This window comes from Humulus lupulus, chromosome 2 (assembly GCF_963169125.1).
Source record: "Humulus lupulus chromosome 2, drHumLupu1.1, whole genome shotgun sequence".
In the NCBI taxonomy this organism is placed as follows: Eukaryota; Viridiplantae; Streptophyta; class Magnoliopsida; order Rosales; family Cannabaceae; genus Humulus; species Humulus lupulus.
In genome coordinates this window covers 129,849,245-129,869,857 of record NC_084794.1, presented here as the reverse complement: position 1 = coordinate 129,869,857, position 20,613 = coordinate 129,849,245, and the positions used below count along the sequence as shown (strand labels likewise).

Here is a 20,613-nt window from a genome sequence, read left to right as displayed (position 1 = left end):
CGAATATAATTCTTAAAATAAGCTCATTATAAAATTAATTTTTTTATTATTTATTTTTAGAAAATTAATGACTATGATTTACCAACAAATTGAAAAGATAAATTAAAAAAAAAAACCAAAGTCCTATAATTTCATATTAATTCTCAAGTTTGACATTGAAACAAATTCATTTAATTTAGAATTAATTTGTTCCTAATCAATATTTAGGTCTAACTAATATAATGAACATATAGAATTAAGTCAAACTCAGGTAAATGAGCCTTAACAATTGGGCTTGTATGGATGAGGGCTGGGTCCAGTATGTCATTCCCACTACAAATGCCCCCATACTTCCATACAAGGTCCGAAAGACAGGAATTTAAACATTCATTTTATTAATTGTTATTAATTGATTAGGCCCACTATAGTCCTGCAAAGCAAATGGACATTCACAAGTGGAACCACCCACAAGAGAGGAATTTAAAATTTACATTTTCTAATGGGCCCAAATAAAATCTATCATTTTATGAATATTTTATTTGGCAAAAACTATATATCTAGCAAACATATGAGCCACTATATGCATCTAAGCCCAATTGTAAAAATACTACATATGGTGTAAACAAACATGTTATAATTGGATGGGCCTAATCATGTTACTATATGAGCAAGTCTATGAATTTTATGCAAATAAACCACAATTGATTCATTTGCAAAAATACCACAATTAATTTTTTAGAATTTATCAAAAATTTCGAATTAATTAAATTTTTACAAAAATAAGTCAATTTAAATGAAATTTATCAATAATTAACAATAGTTAATTTAAATTTTATTTATCAACAATCAACTTGGTTTAGGTTAATTTGAAAAAAATATTAATTTAATTTAAATAGGATTTATCAAAAATTAACCAAAGTTAATTTAAATCTCATTTATTAAAAAAATATTTTATTAATTGGTTGAAAAAGTGATATTTTTAAAAATTAATAATTTTTAAATTTTAAAATCAATATCTTAACTGTTTTTAAAAAAATATCTTGTATTGTTGCAACAATATGCTAATATTTTTAACCATTTAAAAAAATATATTAATAGTTATAACAACCCTAAAATATCTTAAAACAGTTAAAAAAATTCAAAAAATCCATAAAAATATCTAACTAACAAATTTCAAAATTTAAATAATTTAAATATTAAAAACTATAGAATAAACATGTATTTATATTCTCAAATAAATATTTTATAAAAATATCAAGTATTTAAAAGAAAATATCTTTAATATCTCATATCTTAATTCTAATATTTTAATATATTACAAGATTTAAAATTAAGTTATTAGTCTATTTTTAAATTTGAATTTGAATATTTGTAAAATTATCTAATTATTTAAAAAACAAAAACATCTTATTTTAAAAAATATTTTTAAATGATAAAATAAATCTGATATTTTTGGCTTTGATTATAAATAGTAAATTTTCACATTTTTATTTAAAAATTTTTTTTAAAAAAATTGGGATGAATAGTACCCATTCACCGTGGCCTGGTTACAGGGGATGCACGCAGGAGTGCACGCGCGAAGATGCTCTGGCTACCGAGGGACGAATGCATGGGTTGCCAGGTGATGCGCGCATGCACACGCGCAAGACTGGTAGCCAGTGGAAAAAAATTTCGAATTTTTTTTTTGTGCAATATTTCAAATCAAAATCATTTTCTAATTAATTTCTACCATATTTTATACAAAATAAAACATATATAAAAATTAATGGTGTAGAAAACACAACAAAATAACCTAAAATTGCTAATAATCACATAAAATTCAATATGCTTTATAAAATCATGAAATCCATCAAATTATTCAATTTTTAACATGTTCATGCATGAAAATAAAGATTACCAAAGGCTCTGAGGCCAGTTGTTGGGAAAAACTTATACAAGATCTTTATTTATTTTCATGTAGGTCTAATATTAAACAAGTTAATACGAGACAACCTATAACATGTTTCTAAAATTGAATTCAAAGAGAAATAATGATAAGAATACTTACATTATACGCAGCAGAATGAATGAGTCCTCCCTTCAGTTTCTCTAACCCTTATATCATTTCTGTCGCAGAGTATTACCAAGAAACTAAACCGTTTTTCAATTATCTTCACAGTCTTCCAAAAGTATACTTCGAATCACCTAAACTAGGGTGGGCAATTCTCAACACATGAGATAAATACAAAGAGAAGAAGAGAAAAGAACATTGAGGCTTGGAAAATGATTTATTTAAGAGAGAATTTAAAACCTATCAGAAACTTATGATTCAACTTATGAATTCAACTCTCTCTTAGCATTCCTTCTATAGACTCAATTAGGTCATTTATTTAATTAAAAAATCAATAAAATAATACCCAATAATCAGCCCTAGGTCAAAATTATCATGAGCTTTAGGCCCGTGAAATTTCCCATTTAATTATAAGTCTGTCGGACTTAAAATCAATGTTTGTATTATTTCTATTGATTTAATTAATTAAATAATTATTTAAATCCTTTATCAAATTAATTATTATAATTTGAACCTTGATTTAAACTTATTTAGAAATTTAGATACCAATTTATCTTAATTAATAAATATGCCATAATTTCTCTTTTCATCTCTAAATTACATAACTCTGTGAAACTATCCAAAATTGACCTGGTCAACTTTGGTAATTCTAATTGATAATTAAATCAATTAATTGAGACTATCTAGATGATTTTATCCAAGGTATCGTGGGAACCATGGGCCTATGAAATCAAGCTCCAATAAGTTATCATAAATCTAACAAATAAATTTACTAACTTATTAATTCCTCATGTATCCACTAAAGATTCAGAATTACACTCTTGAATTCATAGAACGCTCTATAAGCAATATATATGCGTGATTAATTATCCATTATTACACTCATAATTGTCACTCAATCCTCTATAGGATGTCTATAATGAGACGAGACTAAAATACTGTTTTACCTTTCATTGTATTTTATCCTTAAAACACTTAGTTCCTTGTAAATGATATTTCAGTAAACTAATATTAATTACTGAAATGAGATCTCTATCATTTAGCACCTTGGACCAAACTAAAAGGAAACCATCGTTTCGCTTCTTCATCAGAAGTTATAGATGTTCATGTCTATGATTAACACTCCCACTCAATTATACTACCAAGTTCCCAAGATGTAAGTATGGGCTAGTCCGTAGGGTAAGCTGGTAATGAACAAGTCAAAGAACTCAAATAATACAATTAGTTAGAATACTAATCACTCAGAACTGAGATTGAATTGACCTATGGTCAACTATATGATATGACTAGAATAGATAATAACGGTATGTTTACTTGTCCTATCAATTGTCAATATCGGTCTAGTCCGATGTAACAAATACATCCGATCTTATCTACTTTGCTAATGTTCTGGAAAGAATATAACACTGCGATGTGTACGTAGATCATATCGTAGATTGGGAAGTCAGTGTAAATCCTGTGCATTGACTAATCTTAGGACTAACTTATATTTGAACATATAATCATATTTATATTCTACTATGATTACGTCACTATTAATACGATTAGCTATATGCTCGGGATTTAATAGAAGTTTATATTAAACAAATAATCATGAAAATAAAACATGTGAGCAAAGTGATTGACCAAGTCAAAAAATGACTTCTATTCTCTTATTGATAATAAATGAGATTACAAAGAAATCGGGTTTTAATTAGGGCATAAAACCCCAACAGCAGTCAGAGGCCAAGGCTAGTTCCTTGATAACTCTAGAAATTAGAGTTATTTTACCACACTTTTTAAGCTAAAAATGATTTAGTTCCTAAGTTTTTAATTAAATCATTAAGTTTTAATTACTTTTTGAATATATTAGCTTTATTTTAATTTTATAGATTTTTGTGTGTTTTTATAGTTATTTTGTTGTAAAATTTTGTAGTTAATTATTTGAATTATTATTGTTTAGTTTGAGGAAAAAAATATTGTAATCTTGAATTTAAATGTTAAATATAAATTAAGTTATAATTAATATTTTCAAAGAATTAACTTGATTTATTTTATAATGGAAATATTTTATTATGATTTAGTTTATGTTTATTTTGTTAGGGAATGTGGTGTATTTTTGATATTGGAAAGTAAGAAAATTGGAGGAGAAGAAATGGCATGACATTTTCCTTCGGCCAAGCCATTACACCCTTCAGCTACAGTAGCCAAGGCCAACTCCACCGAAGCCCAAGAGCAATCCAAAGCTGCCCCATCTCCAGCCCAGGCCCGCCAGCTCCAAAGCCCAACCCAGCAGTAGTCAGCTTCCCACGCCTGACCAGCCACGCATCATTCCAGCCTTCACGCCAGCAAGCTTCTTCAGCCTCATCAAGTTACCTCTTCAGCATATATCACATCCTCATTTCGGCCCAGCTGATCTTTGCTTCAACCACAGCCCACGGTCAGGCCCAACTCAGCATATAGCATCACACTCCCAACGCCTTCAGTCCACTTCGGCTCAAGCACCACTTGCCTAGCCCAAGTCACCCATGCCAAAGCCACAAAAATAAGACCCAAAAATCACATTTTCATTCCCAATATTTTTCACTCAAATATCAATTTACTTTTTCCTATTTTTCTTACCTAAATAAACATTCCTAAATTATTTTTTTACCCTAGCTTTTCACCAATCTTTTACCCAACCAAACATTTCATTTTTCCAATACGCTTACACTTACTCTATTTATCCTACCACTTCCCAACACAATTAAATTAATCAATTTATTTATTTTAACTTGATTAATTTAATCTCCATATTTTGCCTATAAATAGAGTATTGTAAGACCATTTGGGGAGCTCTTCTTCTTCATCTTTTTTCAACATCTTCTACACATTTTTCTCTCTTCTTTTCACTAGTTTCTCTCGACCATTTTCATCTTTTGAAGAGCATGTCAAGTATGTTATTTTGTAATTTTTATCTAGTTATGAGCTTCTAATCTTTTTCAAAGGTTATTAAGATGATGATGAAGCAAAATGTAACTAGATAGTATTTTTATTGTATGTTGATTTCCCATTTGTGTAACATTGTTTATGGATTTTTCTATCAATGATATGCATTTTTCATCTATTATTGAGTGTTAAAGCATATTACACTTAGTTCTTCATTATGCAAAAATATGATATTCTTTGATTAAATGTTTTTCATTAAATTGTTCACATCTAATTCTTAGAGCATAAGTATCATATTTTGCCTAAACATAATCTCTTTGATTTCTTGTAGTTTCATTAGGTTGTAACACAACTAATGCTTAGAAATTATATCTTATTTAAGTGAAAAAAAAAACCTACCTTTTTGAAAGAGTAACTTGTGCTTGAATAGAAAATATATTTTGAAAAAATATATAGTGTGATTTATTTCAACTATATTAAAACTTGGGAATCAATATACTTATAAATACTATTGAACTTTCATTTTGTGGATTCTAACATCTTAATAATCTTATTTTACATATATCATTTGAAAACTATTTTTTTATTTAATCTTAAATATTTTTATTACTTGTCTTTTATTTTTCTAAAACAAAACCTCATCAAATATTTGGAACTAGGTTATAATATTCTTGCTTTGTTTGAAATAGTTTCTTTTGATGTTAGTCAACTCCCATGGGTTCGACCTCGTACTTACATGATCATTATATTCCGAAACGATTCGTGCACTTGCGAGCTTAAATATTAAAACACCCTCTTTTGGGATCAACATTCCTCAGTAGTGACAGGTCAGATTTCTAGTGCTAGCTCTGCTTATACTTTACTGATCGTTTCTGGTGCTACACATTCATTTGTTCTAGTAAAGTGATTGATAGATTGTGTAGGCCTTGTAACCTATGTGTTGTGGGGTTTGGGACCTTATTGTCTACTGGGGAGTTGGTAATTTCTAGGAGATGGATTAGATCTCTACCAGTAGAAGTTGACAATAGAGAGTTGTCAGTGGACTTGATTGAGCTGGCTATGGAGGATTTCGATATGATCTTGGGTATGGACTTGTTAAGCAAGTATTGGGAAACTATTGAATGTAAGAGGAGGTTGGTGACTTTTGAGCCTGAGGGAGAAGACCCATTTGTGTTTGTAGGTACTAAGCACAAGCATCGTGTTCCTATGATTTCAGTGTTGAAGGCTAGAGACCTAGTGCAAGGAGGTTGCATAGGATTCATAGCTAGTGTGGTGGATACTACCAAGGATGTGCCAGTTGGACCAGAGGAGACCAGATTGGTTTGTGAGTTCTTAGATGTGCTTCCTGAGGATCTACCGACGTTACCGCTGCATCGAGAGATCGAGTTTGTGATTGAGTTGGCACCGGGGATAGAACCAGTATTCACAACACCATACAGAATGACTCTAGTAGAATTGAAGGAATTGAAGGTGAAATTGCAGGACTTACTTCATTTGGGGCTGATTAGACCCACATTTTCACCGTGGGGCTTGCCAATGTTGTTTGTAAAGAAGAAGGATGGGACATTTAGGATGTGCATTGACTGCAGAGAATTGAAAAAGCTGACTATCAAGAACAAGTATCCACTTTCAAGGATTGATGACTTGTTTGACTAGTTGTAGGGTAAAACAGTATTCTCAAAGATTGATCTTCAATCTGGTTATCACCAGCTAAAGATCAAAGATGATAATATCCCGAAGAAAGCCTTTCAACAAGGTATGCCCGTTATGAGTGTCTGGTTATGTCGTTTGGATTGACTAATGCCCCAACAACATTTATGGATCTGATGAACATGGTATTCAAGGACTATCAGACAAACTCGTGATTATGTTTATTGATGACATCCTGATTTACTCTCAGACAGAGACAGGGCACGATCACCATCTTTGGTTGGTACTTCAGAGGTTGAGGGAGCATAGTTTGTATGCCAAGTTCAAGAAGTGCGAGTTACGGTTATCTCAGGTGACATTTCTTGGTCACATTTTTAGTAGGACAGGATTAAGGTGGATCCGTCTAAGATTGAGGTGGTGAGGGATTGGCCAAGGCCCAGGAGTGCAAAAAATATTAAGAGTTTCCTAGGTTTAGCGAGATATTATCGACACTTTTTTGAGGGGTTCTCAAGGATTACAACACCACTGGCAGAGTTGACACGTAAGAACGTGAAGTTCGTTTGGTCAGATAGATGTGAGAACAACTTCCAAGAGTTGAAGTGGTGATTGATCATGCTCCAGTATTAAGTCTTCCATCAGATCAAAGGGCTTGTGGATGATTCCACTGCCTGATATAGTGGAATATGAAGTCCCAAGGACTAGGGCTTGGTCTTAGAACTGATTATCAGAATTTTGCCTGATAAATGTACTCAGGGTTTTCCCAAAAGGCTCGGGAGAAAAGGATCATACTCAAGGTTGTCTCGCTAAATTGTACAGTACTTAATGTAAGAAAACTGTCACGTGCACCGAGATTAGAGCATTTGCCTCGATTATCAAACGTGGTTATAACAATGCTTTGTATATCTGTTTAAATGTGAATGTTTTTTGGATTATGTCTAGTTATGTTTTTTTTTTTATGAACAAAGGATTATATTAACACACAAAAACAAATACAAGAACCGGCTCAAAAAGAGCCCCTCAATCCGAGGATTACAAGAGATTAAGATTCTCAAGAAAAACTAAGTCATTACTTTTCAGCTTAGCTCTAGACACATTAGCAACTCTAGCTTTTAAACAACTTTGCACCTGAGAAACAGCTTTGTTAACAGAAACAGAACAGTTATTAAACAAACACTGGTTTCTGTTCCACCAAACCAGATAGACTGAAGCTGCTAAATCAGCAGCTAAGACTTTATGCTAAATACCCTTTGGCTTCCCCACCATCCACGCAACCTGGCCATGATATTGCATAGGCCAGACATCTCTGCCCAGCCAACCAGCAACTCGACTTCTCACCTGTTGAGAGAATTGACACTGAAAAAACAAGTGTTCATGACACTCCTGCTGTAACTCGCAGATTGGACAGAGGACAGAAGCCAGCTGCAGATGACATCTTAACAAATTGTCTATGGTTAACAAATGCCTCAAAGTAGCTTGCCAAAGTATAAATCTATGCTTGGGCAGGGTCATATTGATCTAAACTACATGAGCAAAAGGAACTCTTTCCTTGTTAACCAACTGAATATAAAGTTTGCTGGTCTTCAACTTGTTGTGCACCATTGCTTTATCTAACATCTCACCATTGATGACCGATTTCAATTTAATTAGTTTACGCCAATACCAGCTCACATCATTCTGAAGATTGTACTCCCAGATAGATTTCCCTTTAAGATAAACGCCATCAATCCATTTAACCCAAAGAATATCCTGTTTAGTAGAAACAACCCAAATATATTTAGCTAGAAGCACCATATTCCATTTGGCCCCTTCCCTAAAACCAATACCCCTCAAATGCTTAGGAAGGCAAACTTGATCCCAAGCCGTGAGGTGAAGTTTACTCCTGTTTTCATTCCAACTGCTGGTCCCCCACAGAAATTTCCTACACAAGTGATCAATCTCAGTAATTACACTCTTAGGGAGAAGAAAAATACTCATCCAAAACACTCTAATTCCCAATAAAACAGAGTGAATAAGTTGAGCTTTTCCAGCAAATGAAAGATGACGATTAGACCAATGATGTAATTTCAATTGAATCTTCTGAATTATATTAGCGCAATCTCCTGCTTTCCATTTTGTAGGTCTTAGTGGGACACCAAGATATTTTAGAGGGAATTCACCTTCAAAAAAATGCAAATCTTTTAGAATAACTTTGGTCTCTGTCTCAGTTAATCCACCAAAATACACTCGGGACTTCTCCAAGTTGGTTGTTAAACCAGAAACATCACTAAATGCTTGAAAACACTCTTGAATAATCTGAACAGAAGCATTATTTCCCTTGCAAAAAATCACCAAGTCATCCGCAAAGCAAAGACTCACCAAATTCAGATTTTTACATCTAGGATAAAATTTAAAATCCTTATTTCGAGTGGCATGAATGAGCATCCTAGTAAAAAACTCCATAACAAGAACAAACAATAGAGGGGAAATCGGGTCCCCTTGTTTCAGCCCCCTCCTACCAGTAAAACAGCCCTGCACTCTACCATTCATCAAAATTGAATAAGATGAATCTTTTAAACACATCATAATCCAATTAATAAACTGGTTCGGGAAACAAAAAGCAACAAGAATTTCCTCTAAACAGTGCCAATCAATGGAATCATAAGCCTTGCTTAGATCAATTTTCATCACACATCTAGGGGAAATATGTTTCCTCTTGTAACCTTTAAGGATATCCTGAAAAATAAGTATGTTATGAGCCAAAAGTCTATCCTTAATAAAAGCCCATTGATTTTGGTGTATTAACAGAGGAAGGACCACTTTCAATCTCTCACACATCATCTTAGAAATACATTTATATAATGTATTGCAGCAAGCGATGGGCCTATAATCCACTGCCTTAGTTGGATTTGTAACTTTAGGAATCAAAGACAACATAGCATTATTCAGGCCTTTAGGAAGAATACCTTGTTGAAAGAAACCCAAAACAGCAGCTGAAATATCATCACCAATCTCATTCCACATTGATTTGAAGAAACCCGAACCATACCCATCAGGACCCGGACTCTTGATAGACCCTATGCTAAACATAGCATTCTTTACATCCTTCTTAGTGAATGGTTTTATTAAAGCCAGCTGATTCTCTAAAGAAAGGATATTTCCATGTATAAAGCAATCTTTATGAATAGAACCCGAAGCCTTACTTTGGCTGCCCAAAACACTTCTAAACTGAAATAAAAAGTGAGCCACAACCTCCTCATAATTCTCAACTAACTGGCCATTATCAGTCACAAACGAGGCTATTCTATTAACTTCCTTCCACTGTTTCAAACAAGCATGGAAAAAAGCTGTATTATCATCCCCAAATCTGAGCCAATTGACTTTGCTTTTTTGCCTCAAGAAACTGTCATACAATCTGGAATTCTGAACCAGATTATCAAGAGCTTGCTTTTCCTCAGCTTGAAATTTAGAAGAGTGAGGAGCTTGCTGAAGCTAAACTTGAGCCTGGTTATAGTTATCCTTAGCCATCTGAAAATTTCGCTCAACGTCACATGTCTCAGTCTTATTAAATTGCCTCAAAACATGGCTAAGTCTCTTAAGCTTCACCAAAATACCATCGAATCCCTGAACAGCAACTAGTCTAGTCCAACTTTGCATAACAATAAATTTGAACCTTTCATGATCCATCCACATGTTGAAGAATCTAAAAGGTTTAAACCCAAAATTCACCTCCTGGATTACCTTAATAAGGCAGTAGCAATGATATGAAAATATGTCCCATTGTTTAACAGTAACCGAAGCCGGAAATAGGTCTATCCACTCTTCATTTTTAAAAACACGATCTAATTTGGAGTAAATTCTAGCCCCATCAGATTGGTTATTAGTCCATGTAAAATGAGAACCAATCGATCTAAGTTCATTAGCCAACCCATACGCTTTCCACCTTTGAGCATCAACCAATTCAGTAGCAGCAACTGGACGACCCCCACATCTATCATGACATTCAAAAACTGAGTTGAAGTCCCCTGCCAATAACCAAGGAGCAACAGGAAAATTAAGGCAAGATAAATCATGCCATAACTGAACTCTTTCAAGAACTGTGTTTCTCCCATAAACAAATGTCACACAATACTCCCTTTTTGACTGAGACTCCTTAATAAGAGCATGAACATATTGGTCACTCTCTTGTAAAATATCCACTAACAAAATATTACTCTTCCAAACCAGCAAGATTCTACCCTCATTATGAGATCCCTTATAATAGCTCCAACCATCAAAAAATCTGTCCATCATTTCCTCCACTTTCTCACCCCTTAATTTGGTCTCAAGAAAAGCACCCAAACCAATTTTATTAATCCTACAAAAAACACTAAGGGACCTCTGTTTTTCCCTCTTATTCAAACCTCGAACATTCCAGCTAAGAATGTGGAACTCCCCCATTTGATTTTTTGTTTGCACTGAAATCCAATTTCGAACCCTCCAATCTCTTGTCCAGTAAGACATTATATGTGTTTTTCAGCTTGTTTTGAACCTTAGAAGCCACCAACTTCTTCCCACACACTTTCCTAGGTGTGACCCACTCCCCCTCATGATCTAAATTGCTGTCTGAAACTACTTTGTCAACAGCCACCTGAGCAATCTTGGATACCTGATTAGTATCTACATCAATAACATCTGTTTTTGGCTAATCATGTGAATTCTCCATAGTACTATTAGTCGGTTTAGTCTTGAAACCAGATTCATTATTTTGCTCTGAAGAACTTGCATCCTTCTGCACCTCAAATTTGCCCAGATTAGCTCCTTCAGCGGATTTGTCTAAGTTAGCTCCATTAGAGTTCTGTTCTTTTGGTCTCCAAATCGCCTCTTTTTTCTTATTACAAGAAGATTCAGTATGGCCATACACCTTGCAGAGCTTACACTGTGTTGGCAGCCATTCAAACTCAACAAATTGCTCCATTAATTGCCCTCTTTCATTCAAAAACTAAATAGAATTTGGGACCTCATCAGCTATGTCAATCTCCACTAAAACCCTTGCAAATTGCATCATAGATCTATCCTTTGTAACCTTATCTACAAGAATTGGTTTCCCAAGAGTGCTAACTAAAGCACTCAAACACTTGGTACCCCAATACTGTAACCCCAATCCAGGTAGTCTCACCCACACCGGTACCGATTTAACTAACCTCATATGATCTAATTCAGTGGTCCATGGTCTCACAATGACAGGTTTTCTGTCAAAATGCAAAACCCCATTTTCTAACACCAAGTCTCTAGTAGCTTCATCTCTGAATTTAACCAGAGTATGGCCTGCATTTAATCTCGCAATCCTCTCGATACCCAGTTTTCCCCACATTCTCTTTATGAATCCTTCAAAGACTGCAAAATGGGGATTAGCTCCTAAAACCATACATACTACAGCTGAATTCCAGATAGAAGCTTCAACAACAATTTCTTCCAAATCCACTTGAGCAATCCTATGGCCATCTTGGATTAATGGCTCCTCAAATTGCAGTCGAGCACCTCCTTGGTTCGGCAGCAAATCTTTAAATGATGACCACTTATCCTTGGCTTGATTTAGAAAATCGTTGTTGTAATCTTCTTGCTCACTCCATTTCAAACCAGACGGAGAAACGCTCGCCCTATCCATGTTAAGATCCCCTTTCAACGAACCTCCAATCTCTGGGAAGTCAGCCATAGTGTCTTTAAAAATGTCCTCCATCTCAGTTGAAGGTTCTGCATCATCAACTGCCAGCGATTCCCCACCCACTTCCTCAGACCCTAACTTTTCCCTACCCTTGTCAATCGTAGCAGGCTTCTGGTGGACTCTCTTACGTCTCGCCATGGAGTAGCTAGAGAGAAACCGCACGCCCCTTAATACTGTCTAAACTATGTCTAGTTATGTTGTATGTGAGGTGCATATATGTTTGTATTTTTCTGGAAAGCTCGACTAATAAGTCGTGGTCGGCAATAGCATGTGGAATGCATGCCTTTATGGCTAGGCCATTCTAGGAGTGCGGTATGCGCTCGTTTGGCTTAGAGGCCACACAAATGAATTGTATTCTTGCTTGAGTTTGGCTATAACTGCAAAGCATGTTGTTTATAATTTATAATCTTTTGACTATCTCTTCTGCTTAATTGGGTTTTCTTGGTGGGCCTTGGCTCACGGGTGCTACGTGGTGCAGGTAAGGGCAAATAGACGTTGAACAAACGATGAGTTAGAGAGCTCTGGGGGCGGTATATACATATGCAACCTGCTTGACCGCCACGACCAAGTTATCTTTTGAGGATCTAGGGTTTCAGTTCATTTTGCCGCTTAGGGCGGCCATTTTTGTACCCTGTTACTTTTATGTTTAGTCATAAATTATTTATGGGATCCCATGTATTTATGTTTACTCATAAATAATATTTGGGATCCCATGTATAAATACTCAAACTTTCTAATGAAAAGTTACTTTTAGCCAAAAAAAAATTAATACCTAAATCATTAGTTAACTTTAATTACACGTTTAAGTCCAAATGACTTGCATAACTAGTTAAGCATTATTTTAAATACACAGTGTGACTGTTCTGGATTAGTAGGACATTACAAATAATCCAAACTTATTCTCCAACCTTTCTGCTTCTCAATGTTAGAAAATAATTGATCTTCTTGCACACAAGATCCAAAGCTCTTCCTCTTCTTCTTCCTCATCTCCTGATCAACCCATTGTGCCTAATTTTACTAGTAAGCACTCCAAAATTTCTAATACTTCATGGATTATAGACACAGGTGCCATGCACCATGTATTCCATGATCTCACCGTGTTTACCAATACTTGCAAAAACACTTTTGTGTCTTCTGTTACTCTTCCCACTAGTCATTAATAATTTATTTCTTGTATTGGAAATATCGTTCTTTCTCCTTTCTCTCTCTATATGATGTCCTTCATGTTCCAGATTTTATTACAATTTATTTTCTATGAGTTCACTAACCATTTCTTCACATTGTTCAGTGATTTTCTTTGATAAAAAATATATTCTGGAAATTACTCGAAAAATGCCGATTGGGATGGGTGATCGGATTGGCAACCTCTACTATCTTAGTCCACATACTTGTCAAGCACATAATATTTTTTTTGATACTTTGTGGCATTATCGTTTAGGCCACCCCTTTTGTATCAAGATTCATCCATTGAATAAAGATTTAAATTTTGAGTACACATCTTCTTCTAATTTTCATTGTTCAATATGCCTTTATGCAAAACAAAAGTGGTTGCCATTTCTTTCAAATCATAATTTTTCTGTTGCTCCTTTTGTTCTTATTCATCTTGATATTTGGGGTCTTTTTGCTACTATTTATGTTGAGGAATACAAATATTTTCTTACAATTGTTGACTTTGCTCACGCTATACATGGGTTTATTTTATCAAACAAAAATATGATGCTCAACTTGGTATACCAAATTTTCTTGCCTTAGTTAAAAATCTATTTGGCACTCAAGTTAAAGCAATTAGAACTGATAATGCCCCTGACATAAATTTTCCTCTCTTTTTGATTCACTTGGCATTATTCATTATCATTCATGTGTTTGTAGACCCCAACAAAATTCAATTGTTGAAAGAAAGCATCAACACTTGCTTAATGTAGCTAGAGTTTTGCTTTTTCAATCTAATATTCCTTTAGTTTATTGGGCTGATTGTATTGCTACAACAACTTGCTTAATAAATATGATTCCTACACAGAATCTCAAAAACAAATCTTCTTTTGAACTCTTACACCACAAAGCACCTTCATATCAACACCTTAAAACATTTGGGTGTCTTGCTTACTCTTCTACCTTAGTTTGTACTCGGTCTAAGTTTTCTCCCCGAGTCACAACTTGTGTTTTTTTAGGATATCCCATTCGAATGAAAGCCTACAAGTTGCTTGATTTGACTACCAATAAATTTTTTTATTCAAGAGATGTACAATTTCATGAACATATATTTCAATATACTTCTCTTTCTGACTTGTCTCCTAAGCATATTAATTATTTTTCTCATTCTATACTTCCTGCTCCTGTTACTGACATTATTTCTCGAGTTGATGTTGTTCCTACTGCTGAGACTGATTCTTCTTCTTCTTCTAGTCTACCTGCTCGGCCTATTAAGAAACCATCTTATCTTAATGATTACCACTGCTCTGTAGCTACTAATTCTCTTATATTTCCCTATGTTTCTCAGGTGTTTATTCCCATTACAGCTCACTCTCTTTCTCAAGTTCTTGATTATACTCGGCTGTTATCTACTTTTAGAGTTGTTGTGCTCGCTGTTTCTAGCCATTTTAAACATGCTACTTATTCATAAGCTGCTGGTAAACTTGAGTGGGAAGCTGCAACGAGTGATGAAATTAGTGCACTTGAGAGAAACCATACTTGGTCTATTGTGAGTTTGCCTTCTAACAAGAAAGTTGTGGGTTATAAGTTGGTCTATAAGGCGAAATACAATGTTGATGGATCTGTGGAGAGGTATAAGGCCCTCCTACTCGCCAAGGGATATACTCACCTAGACGGTGTTGATTATAATGACATATTTGCTCCGGTTGCTAAGCTAGTCACTGTCAAGCTTGTTCTTGCTCTTGCGGCTAGTAAATGCTGGTTTCTTCATCATCTTGATGTCAATAATGCATTTTTGCATAGATACTTGCATGAGGAAGTGTTTATGACTATTCATCAATGGTATAGTCCTAAGGGCGAGTTACCACATAATATGGTTTGCAAGTTACAAAATTCCTTGTATGGATTAAAACAAGCTTCTCGGCAACGGTTTGAGAAATTCTCAAGGGCTTTATTAGAAGAAGGTTTTAAGCATTCAACTAGTGATCACTCATTGTTTATAAGGTATTCAACAACAAGTTTTATTGCTCTCTTAGTTTACGTTGATGATGTGATTTTGGATAGCAACAATTTACAAGAGGTTGAGGCACCAAAATCTAGACTTAAAGCTAGATTCAAGTTGAAGGACCTAGGAAATCTGAGATACTTTCTTGGTCTTGAAGTAGGAAGGTCGGACAAGGGGATTTTTTTTTCACAAAGGCCTTATGCACTTCAACTTTTAGAGGATGCTGGTTCTTAGTTGCAAACCAGCAAGTACACCTATGGAACCTAATCTGAAACTTACTCAAGATAATGAAGAACCTTTTAAAGACCTTCTAGTGTACAGAAAAATCATTGCAAAGCTACAATACCTCACGAAAACTAGACTGGATTTATCATTTTTAGTCAACAAGCCTAGCCAATTTCTTGCTACACCAAGGGCACCACACTTGAAAGCAGCTCAAAGGCTGTTGCAATATGTCAAGGCTTGTCTTGGACTAGGCCTTTTGTTTTCAGCAGATTCTAAAGTTCAACTCAGAACATATACAGACTCGGATTGGGCATCTTTCCAAGACGCAAGGAGATCGACTTTGGGTTTTTGCATTTTTCTTGGTGGTTCCTTAATATCATGGAAAAACAAAAAGGAACATACCATTTATAGATCTTCCACTGCAGCTAAGTTTAGAGTTATGGCAAACACAACTTGTGAAGTCGTATGGTTACTTTGTCTTAGAGGAACTGAAAATTGCTCACAATGGACAAGTAGAACTTTATTGTGACAATCAAGAAGCTTAACATATCACAGCAAACCCTGTGTTTCATGAGAGAACAAAACACATAGAGATTGATTGCCACTTGGTTAGAGAGAAGTACAGTCTGGTTTTATCAAAACACGACATATTACGACACAAGAACAAATGGCATATATCTTCACTAAGGCTTTGTTTCCAAATCAGTTCAAGTATCTCAAAGACAAGATGGGATTGCAAAACATTTACAATCCCTCTTTAGGGGTAGTTTCATCCATTAGTGTTTTGTTTTAGTAGTTAGGCCAACTAGGACAATTATTTACAAAGAATGTAACTAATAACCGCATATTGTTAGACTTCTTTTCTCTTTTCCTTATTCATTTTTCTGAGTTAGTTGAACACGATTTCATTTATTCATTCATTCTTTGAATAAATTTTCTCTAATAAACAACTTTATTATAATTTATAGTGAACTAGTTAACTAGTTAGACAAATATTATAATTATGTTGCTTACTAGTGATCTAAAAAAAGTGATACAAATCTTTATTTATAGATTGGGTGGTAAGATTTATCATTTAGAAATTATTAGTGGTAGCAATGATGTTAATCCGATATGCTAGTATCTCTTTATATATATATATTATAGTTTTATTTTATTTTATTTATATATATATATATATTTATTCTTTATGGGGCAATTAATTTATGTCCAACATTGTATTTATAACATCTTATTATTTAGAGATGATAATTACTATTAACAATAATAATGATAACAAATATATTTCTACTTTAATTAAATTTTAGTTTAACTAAATTAGATTATTTTCCAAAAAAAAATCTATATTAGATTATTTACTCATAATTTTTAAAATTACAAATAGTACTTCAAATTTGATTTTATTACACTTTAATCACATACTATAACTATTAATATTTCTAAATATTTACTAGACTAAAAAAAATTCATGTTACTGCTTGTTTCTTTTTATCTATTGTTTATTTCTAATTTGTTATTTTTCTTTATTTCTTTCTTTATTTTTTTACAATTAATTTATGGTATTTTTTTTTGTTATTCTATTTTTGAGTTACTAGTTGTTTCTTTTTTGCAATTGTTTAAATTTAATCAACTACTATTTGTTTCTTAATCTTTTTACAACTATTTGCTATCATTTTTTTTTATTGTAACCACATACTTATTACCTTTGTTTCTATCAACTATTTATTTATGTTACGTAACCATAGTTTGGTTAAGTTAAAATTTTGCTAATTAATCCAATATTTTATGAGAAACATTTTTTTTTGATGAATAAGCCATTGTATTACTCAAAAAACAAACCAATACAACCACCACTTGTGCACCCAATACATATACAAGAACCCACAGTAGTCAACCGGGATAACAGACCCATCATTCCTAATATCTGGCTAATACAGATCAAAGCAACCTGGTAAAAAAATCTCTATCTTTCCTAGAAGCTTTACAAGGAAATATACTAAGCAATCGAAATTTACAATCTCTTTGAATTCTACTAACTGTATGATGCACTTGCCACAATTTTTGATTCCAAAGTACATCATTTCTTACTCTCCAAAGATGGTATACTGTCGCAGCAAGACAAGAGAAGAATATACTTTTATATGTACTCGACACATGCTTGACATGATAAATGCAATGCAGGAGCCTGTGGAGATTGATGGACTGTACAGTCCAATGAAGCCAGCCTTTGATAGCTTCTAAACATCTCTTGCTGTATGTACACTTGAAAAAAAGATGTTCTATGTCTTCATTCTCTGCTCCACACAGCAGACAAACCAGATCCATATTAGTATTATATCTAGCAATTCGATTCTTTGTGTGCAACCGATCCCACATGACTAACCACATGATAAAACGATGTTTGGGAGTGATAAATCTATCCCAAACAAATTTCCTCCATGGTACTCGGACTTCAGGAGAAACCAGCAGATTTACACCAAGTTGAATATGATACCTCTGTGATGAGAAAGAAACAGCAGAGATTTTGGCTTTAAAGCAGTCCTTCACAGCTACTAAGCGCTTCCAATACCAACTACAATCTGAGGGACACTTGTAATCCCACCAATTCTTGTCCATCAGGTACACGCTATTAATCCACTTAACAAACAGATTATCTTTCTTTTTGGCAATTGCCCAAACATACTTCCCCATGGCAGCTAAATTCCAATCATGTAATCGCCGAAATCCCAATCCACCAGCCGCCCTTGATGCACAAGTATACTCCCAAGCAATCAATCCTGGTAAATGGGATTCTGAGATGCCTTTCCAAAGAAAAGCCCTACAAATTGCTTCAACATCTTTTATCAATTTCTTTGGTAGAATCATTATTTGAGCCCAATATGAATGCATTGAGATGAGGACTGAATTGATCAAGGTCACTCTCCCCATATAAGATAGATTCCGAGTGCTCCATGAACGAATCCTACTAGTCATCTTCTCCACGATGCATTGACAATCTGCTGCAGAAATTCGTTTAGAACATATAGGTATCCCGAGGTACCTGAACGGCAGGTAACTTCGAGTGAAACCAGAAGCCGCCAGCCCTCTCTCTACAACAGTATCAGAGATTCCATGACAGTATATAGCAGTTTTCTCAGCATTAGGAAGCAAACCCGAAGAAGAAGAAAATAGCTTTAAACCTCTCAACATAAGCATTATTGAAACAAAGTCTCCATTGCAAAAGATAAGAAGGTCGTCCGCAAAACATAAATGATTCAACTTCAGATTTGAACATTTAGTATGGTACTTGAACCCAGGTAATGACCCCACCTTACTCATAATTCGAGACAAGTACTCCAACCCAAGCACAAACAATAAGGGGGAAATGGGGTCTCCTTGTCTAAGTCCTCTTTTTGATGCAAAGAACCCATGTAAAGATCCATTGAGAAGCAATGAGAACTTGGGAGTTGTGACACATGCCATTATTAAATCTGAAAAAGATTGAGGAAATTCAAAAGCCTTAAGCATCTCTTCAATGAACCCCCACTCTATTGTGTCATACGCTTTCCTTAAGTCAATTTTTATCATACAGCTAGGTTTGCAATTGCTACGCCCATATAGTCTCACCAGATCCTGACACACCATGATATTATGGGCAATATATCTTCCATGTACAAAACCCCCCTGGTTCTCAGCAATTAAGTCAGGCAAAATTTGTCTCAATCTCGCGCAAATCACTTTCGATGCAGCCTTATAAATCACATTGCAACATGAGATAGGCCGAAAATCACTCACACTTTGCGGACAACTGCTCTTAGGAATAAGAGTAATGGTGGTTGTGTTAATGGCCTTAAGGATTTTTCCTGATCTCAAAAATGATAGAACAGCAGATACCACTTCTGAACCAACCAATGCCCAATTATCTTGATAGAAACAACTTCCAAAACCATCCGGACCTGGAGCCTTCAAACCAGGAATAGAGAAAATAGCATCTTTGATCTCCTGAGGTGTGTACTCGGTTTTAAGTAAGCTGGAATGCACCTCAGAAAGTTTAGGCCCAAGGTTGATGATACAATTCTTCACCCGATGCTTGTTCTGCATCTCAGATCCAAGGAGCTGATGATAGTATTGTAAAAAGGCTTCCTGAACAGCAAGAGGAGTATCACACCAGACCCCCTGCGCATCCTCTATTGAAAAAATCCTGTTCTGAATTCTCCTTGCCTTTAGTGACTCATGGAATATTGCTGAGTTTTCATCTCCATTTTTAGCCCAAGAAACTTTGGCTTTCTGAGCTAAAAAGAGAGAATAAGCCTTAAAAACTTTAGCATATTTGCCCCGAGCCACTTGTTCCTCATGCTGTAAACGAGAGTTGTGGGGATCTTTATTCACTTCTTCCTGCAAAACCAGTAATTCCTCCTTTGCTATCATTTCTGCTTTGTGAATCTCATGGAAACCTTCCTTATTAATGCTCTTAAGAATTTGTTTTAGGCGTTTAAGTTTAACTGTCAACTGGTACATCTCCGTGCCCTCCACTCCTTCCTGCCAACACTTAGCAATTTGCTCACCAAAATCATCTGCATCCTTCCACATTCGAAAGTAGCGAAATGGCTTCTTGCCACTTATCACATCCTGATATATCGAGACTAAAATGGGACTGTGATCAAAGCTTCCCTCAGGTAAAAAGTTAGCTTCCGAAAACTGAAAACAATCTGTCCATTGAGGATTAACTAAGGCTCTATCTAACTTAGAGAAAACTCGATCCTCTGGTTTCTGCTTATTATTCCAGGTGTAAAAAATCCCAGAGTATTTCAGATCATCCAAGCTACACTTTGCCACACAATCTCGAAAATCTTGAGTAGGACTTTTAGTAGATCCTCTTCCCACTCTTTCATTGCTAAACAAAATATCATTAAAGTCCCCCATAACTATCCAAGGCCCCTGAATTTGCAGTGAAATCTCTTCCAAATCCATCCAAAGCTGGCCTCTCTT

The 20,613-nt window shown here is 34.7% G+C and overlaps 2 protein-coding genes across 2 annotated transcripts; one reads left to right on the top strand and one right to left on the bottom strand.

Moving 5' to 3' along the window:
* Window positions 1-11,543: 11,543 nt before the first annotated feature.
* Window positions 11,544-12,404, bottom strand: LOC133814720 (uncharacterized). Its single transcript, XM_062247645.1, has one exon. It carries the CDS (start codon window positions 12,402-12,404, stop codon window positions 11,544-11,546), a length of 861 nt encoding a protein of 286 aa, XP_062103629.1.
* A 3,272-nt stretch (window positions 12,405-15,676) lies between these two features.
* Window positions 15,677-16,174, top strand: LOC133814718 (uncharacterized mitochondrial protein AtMg00810-like). Its single transcript, XM_062247644.1, has one exon. The coding sequence runs from the start codon at window positions 15,677-15,679 to the stop codon at window positions 16,172-16,174; it is 498 nt and encodes a 165-aa protein (XP_062103628.1).
* The last annotated feature ends 4,439 nt before the right edge of the window (window positions 16,175-20,613 follow it).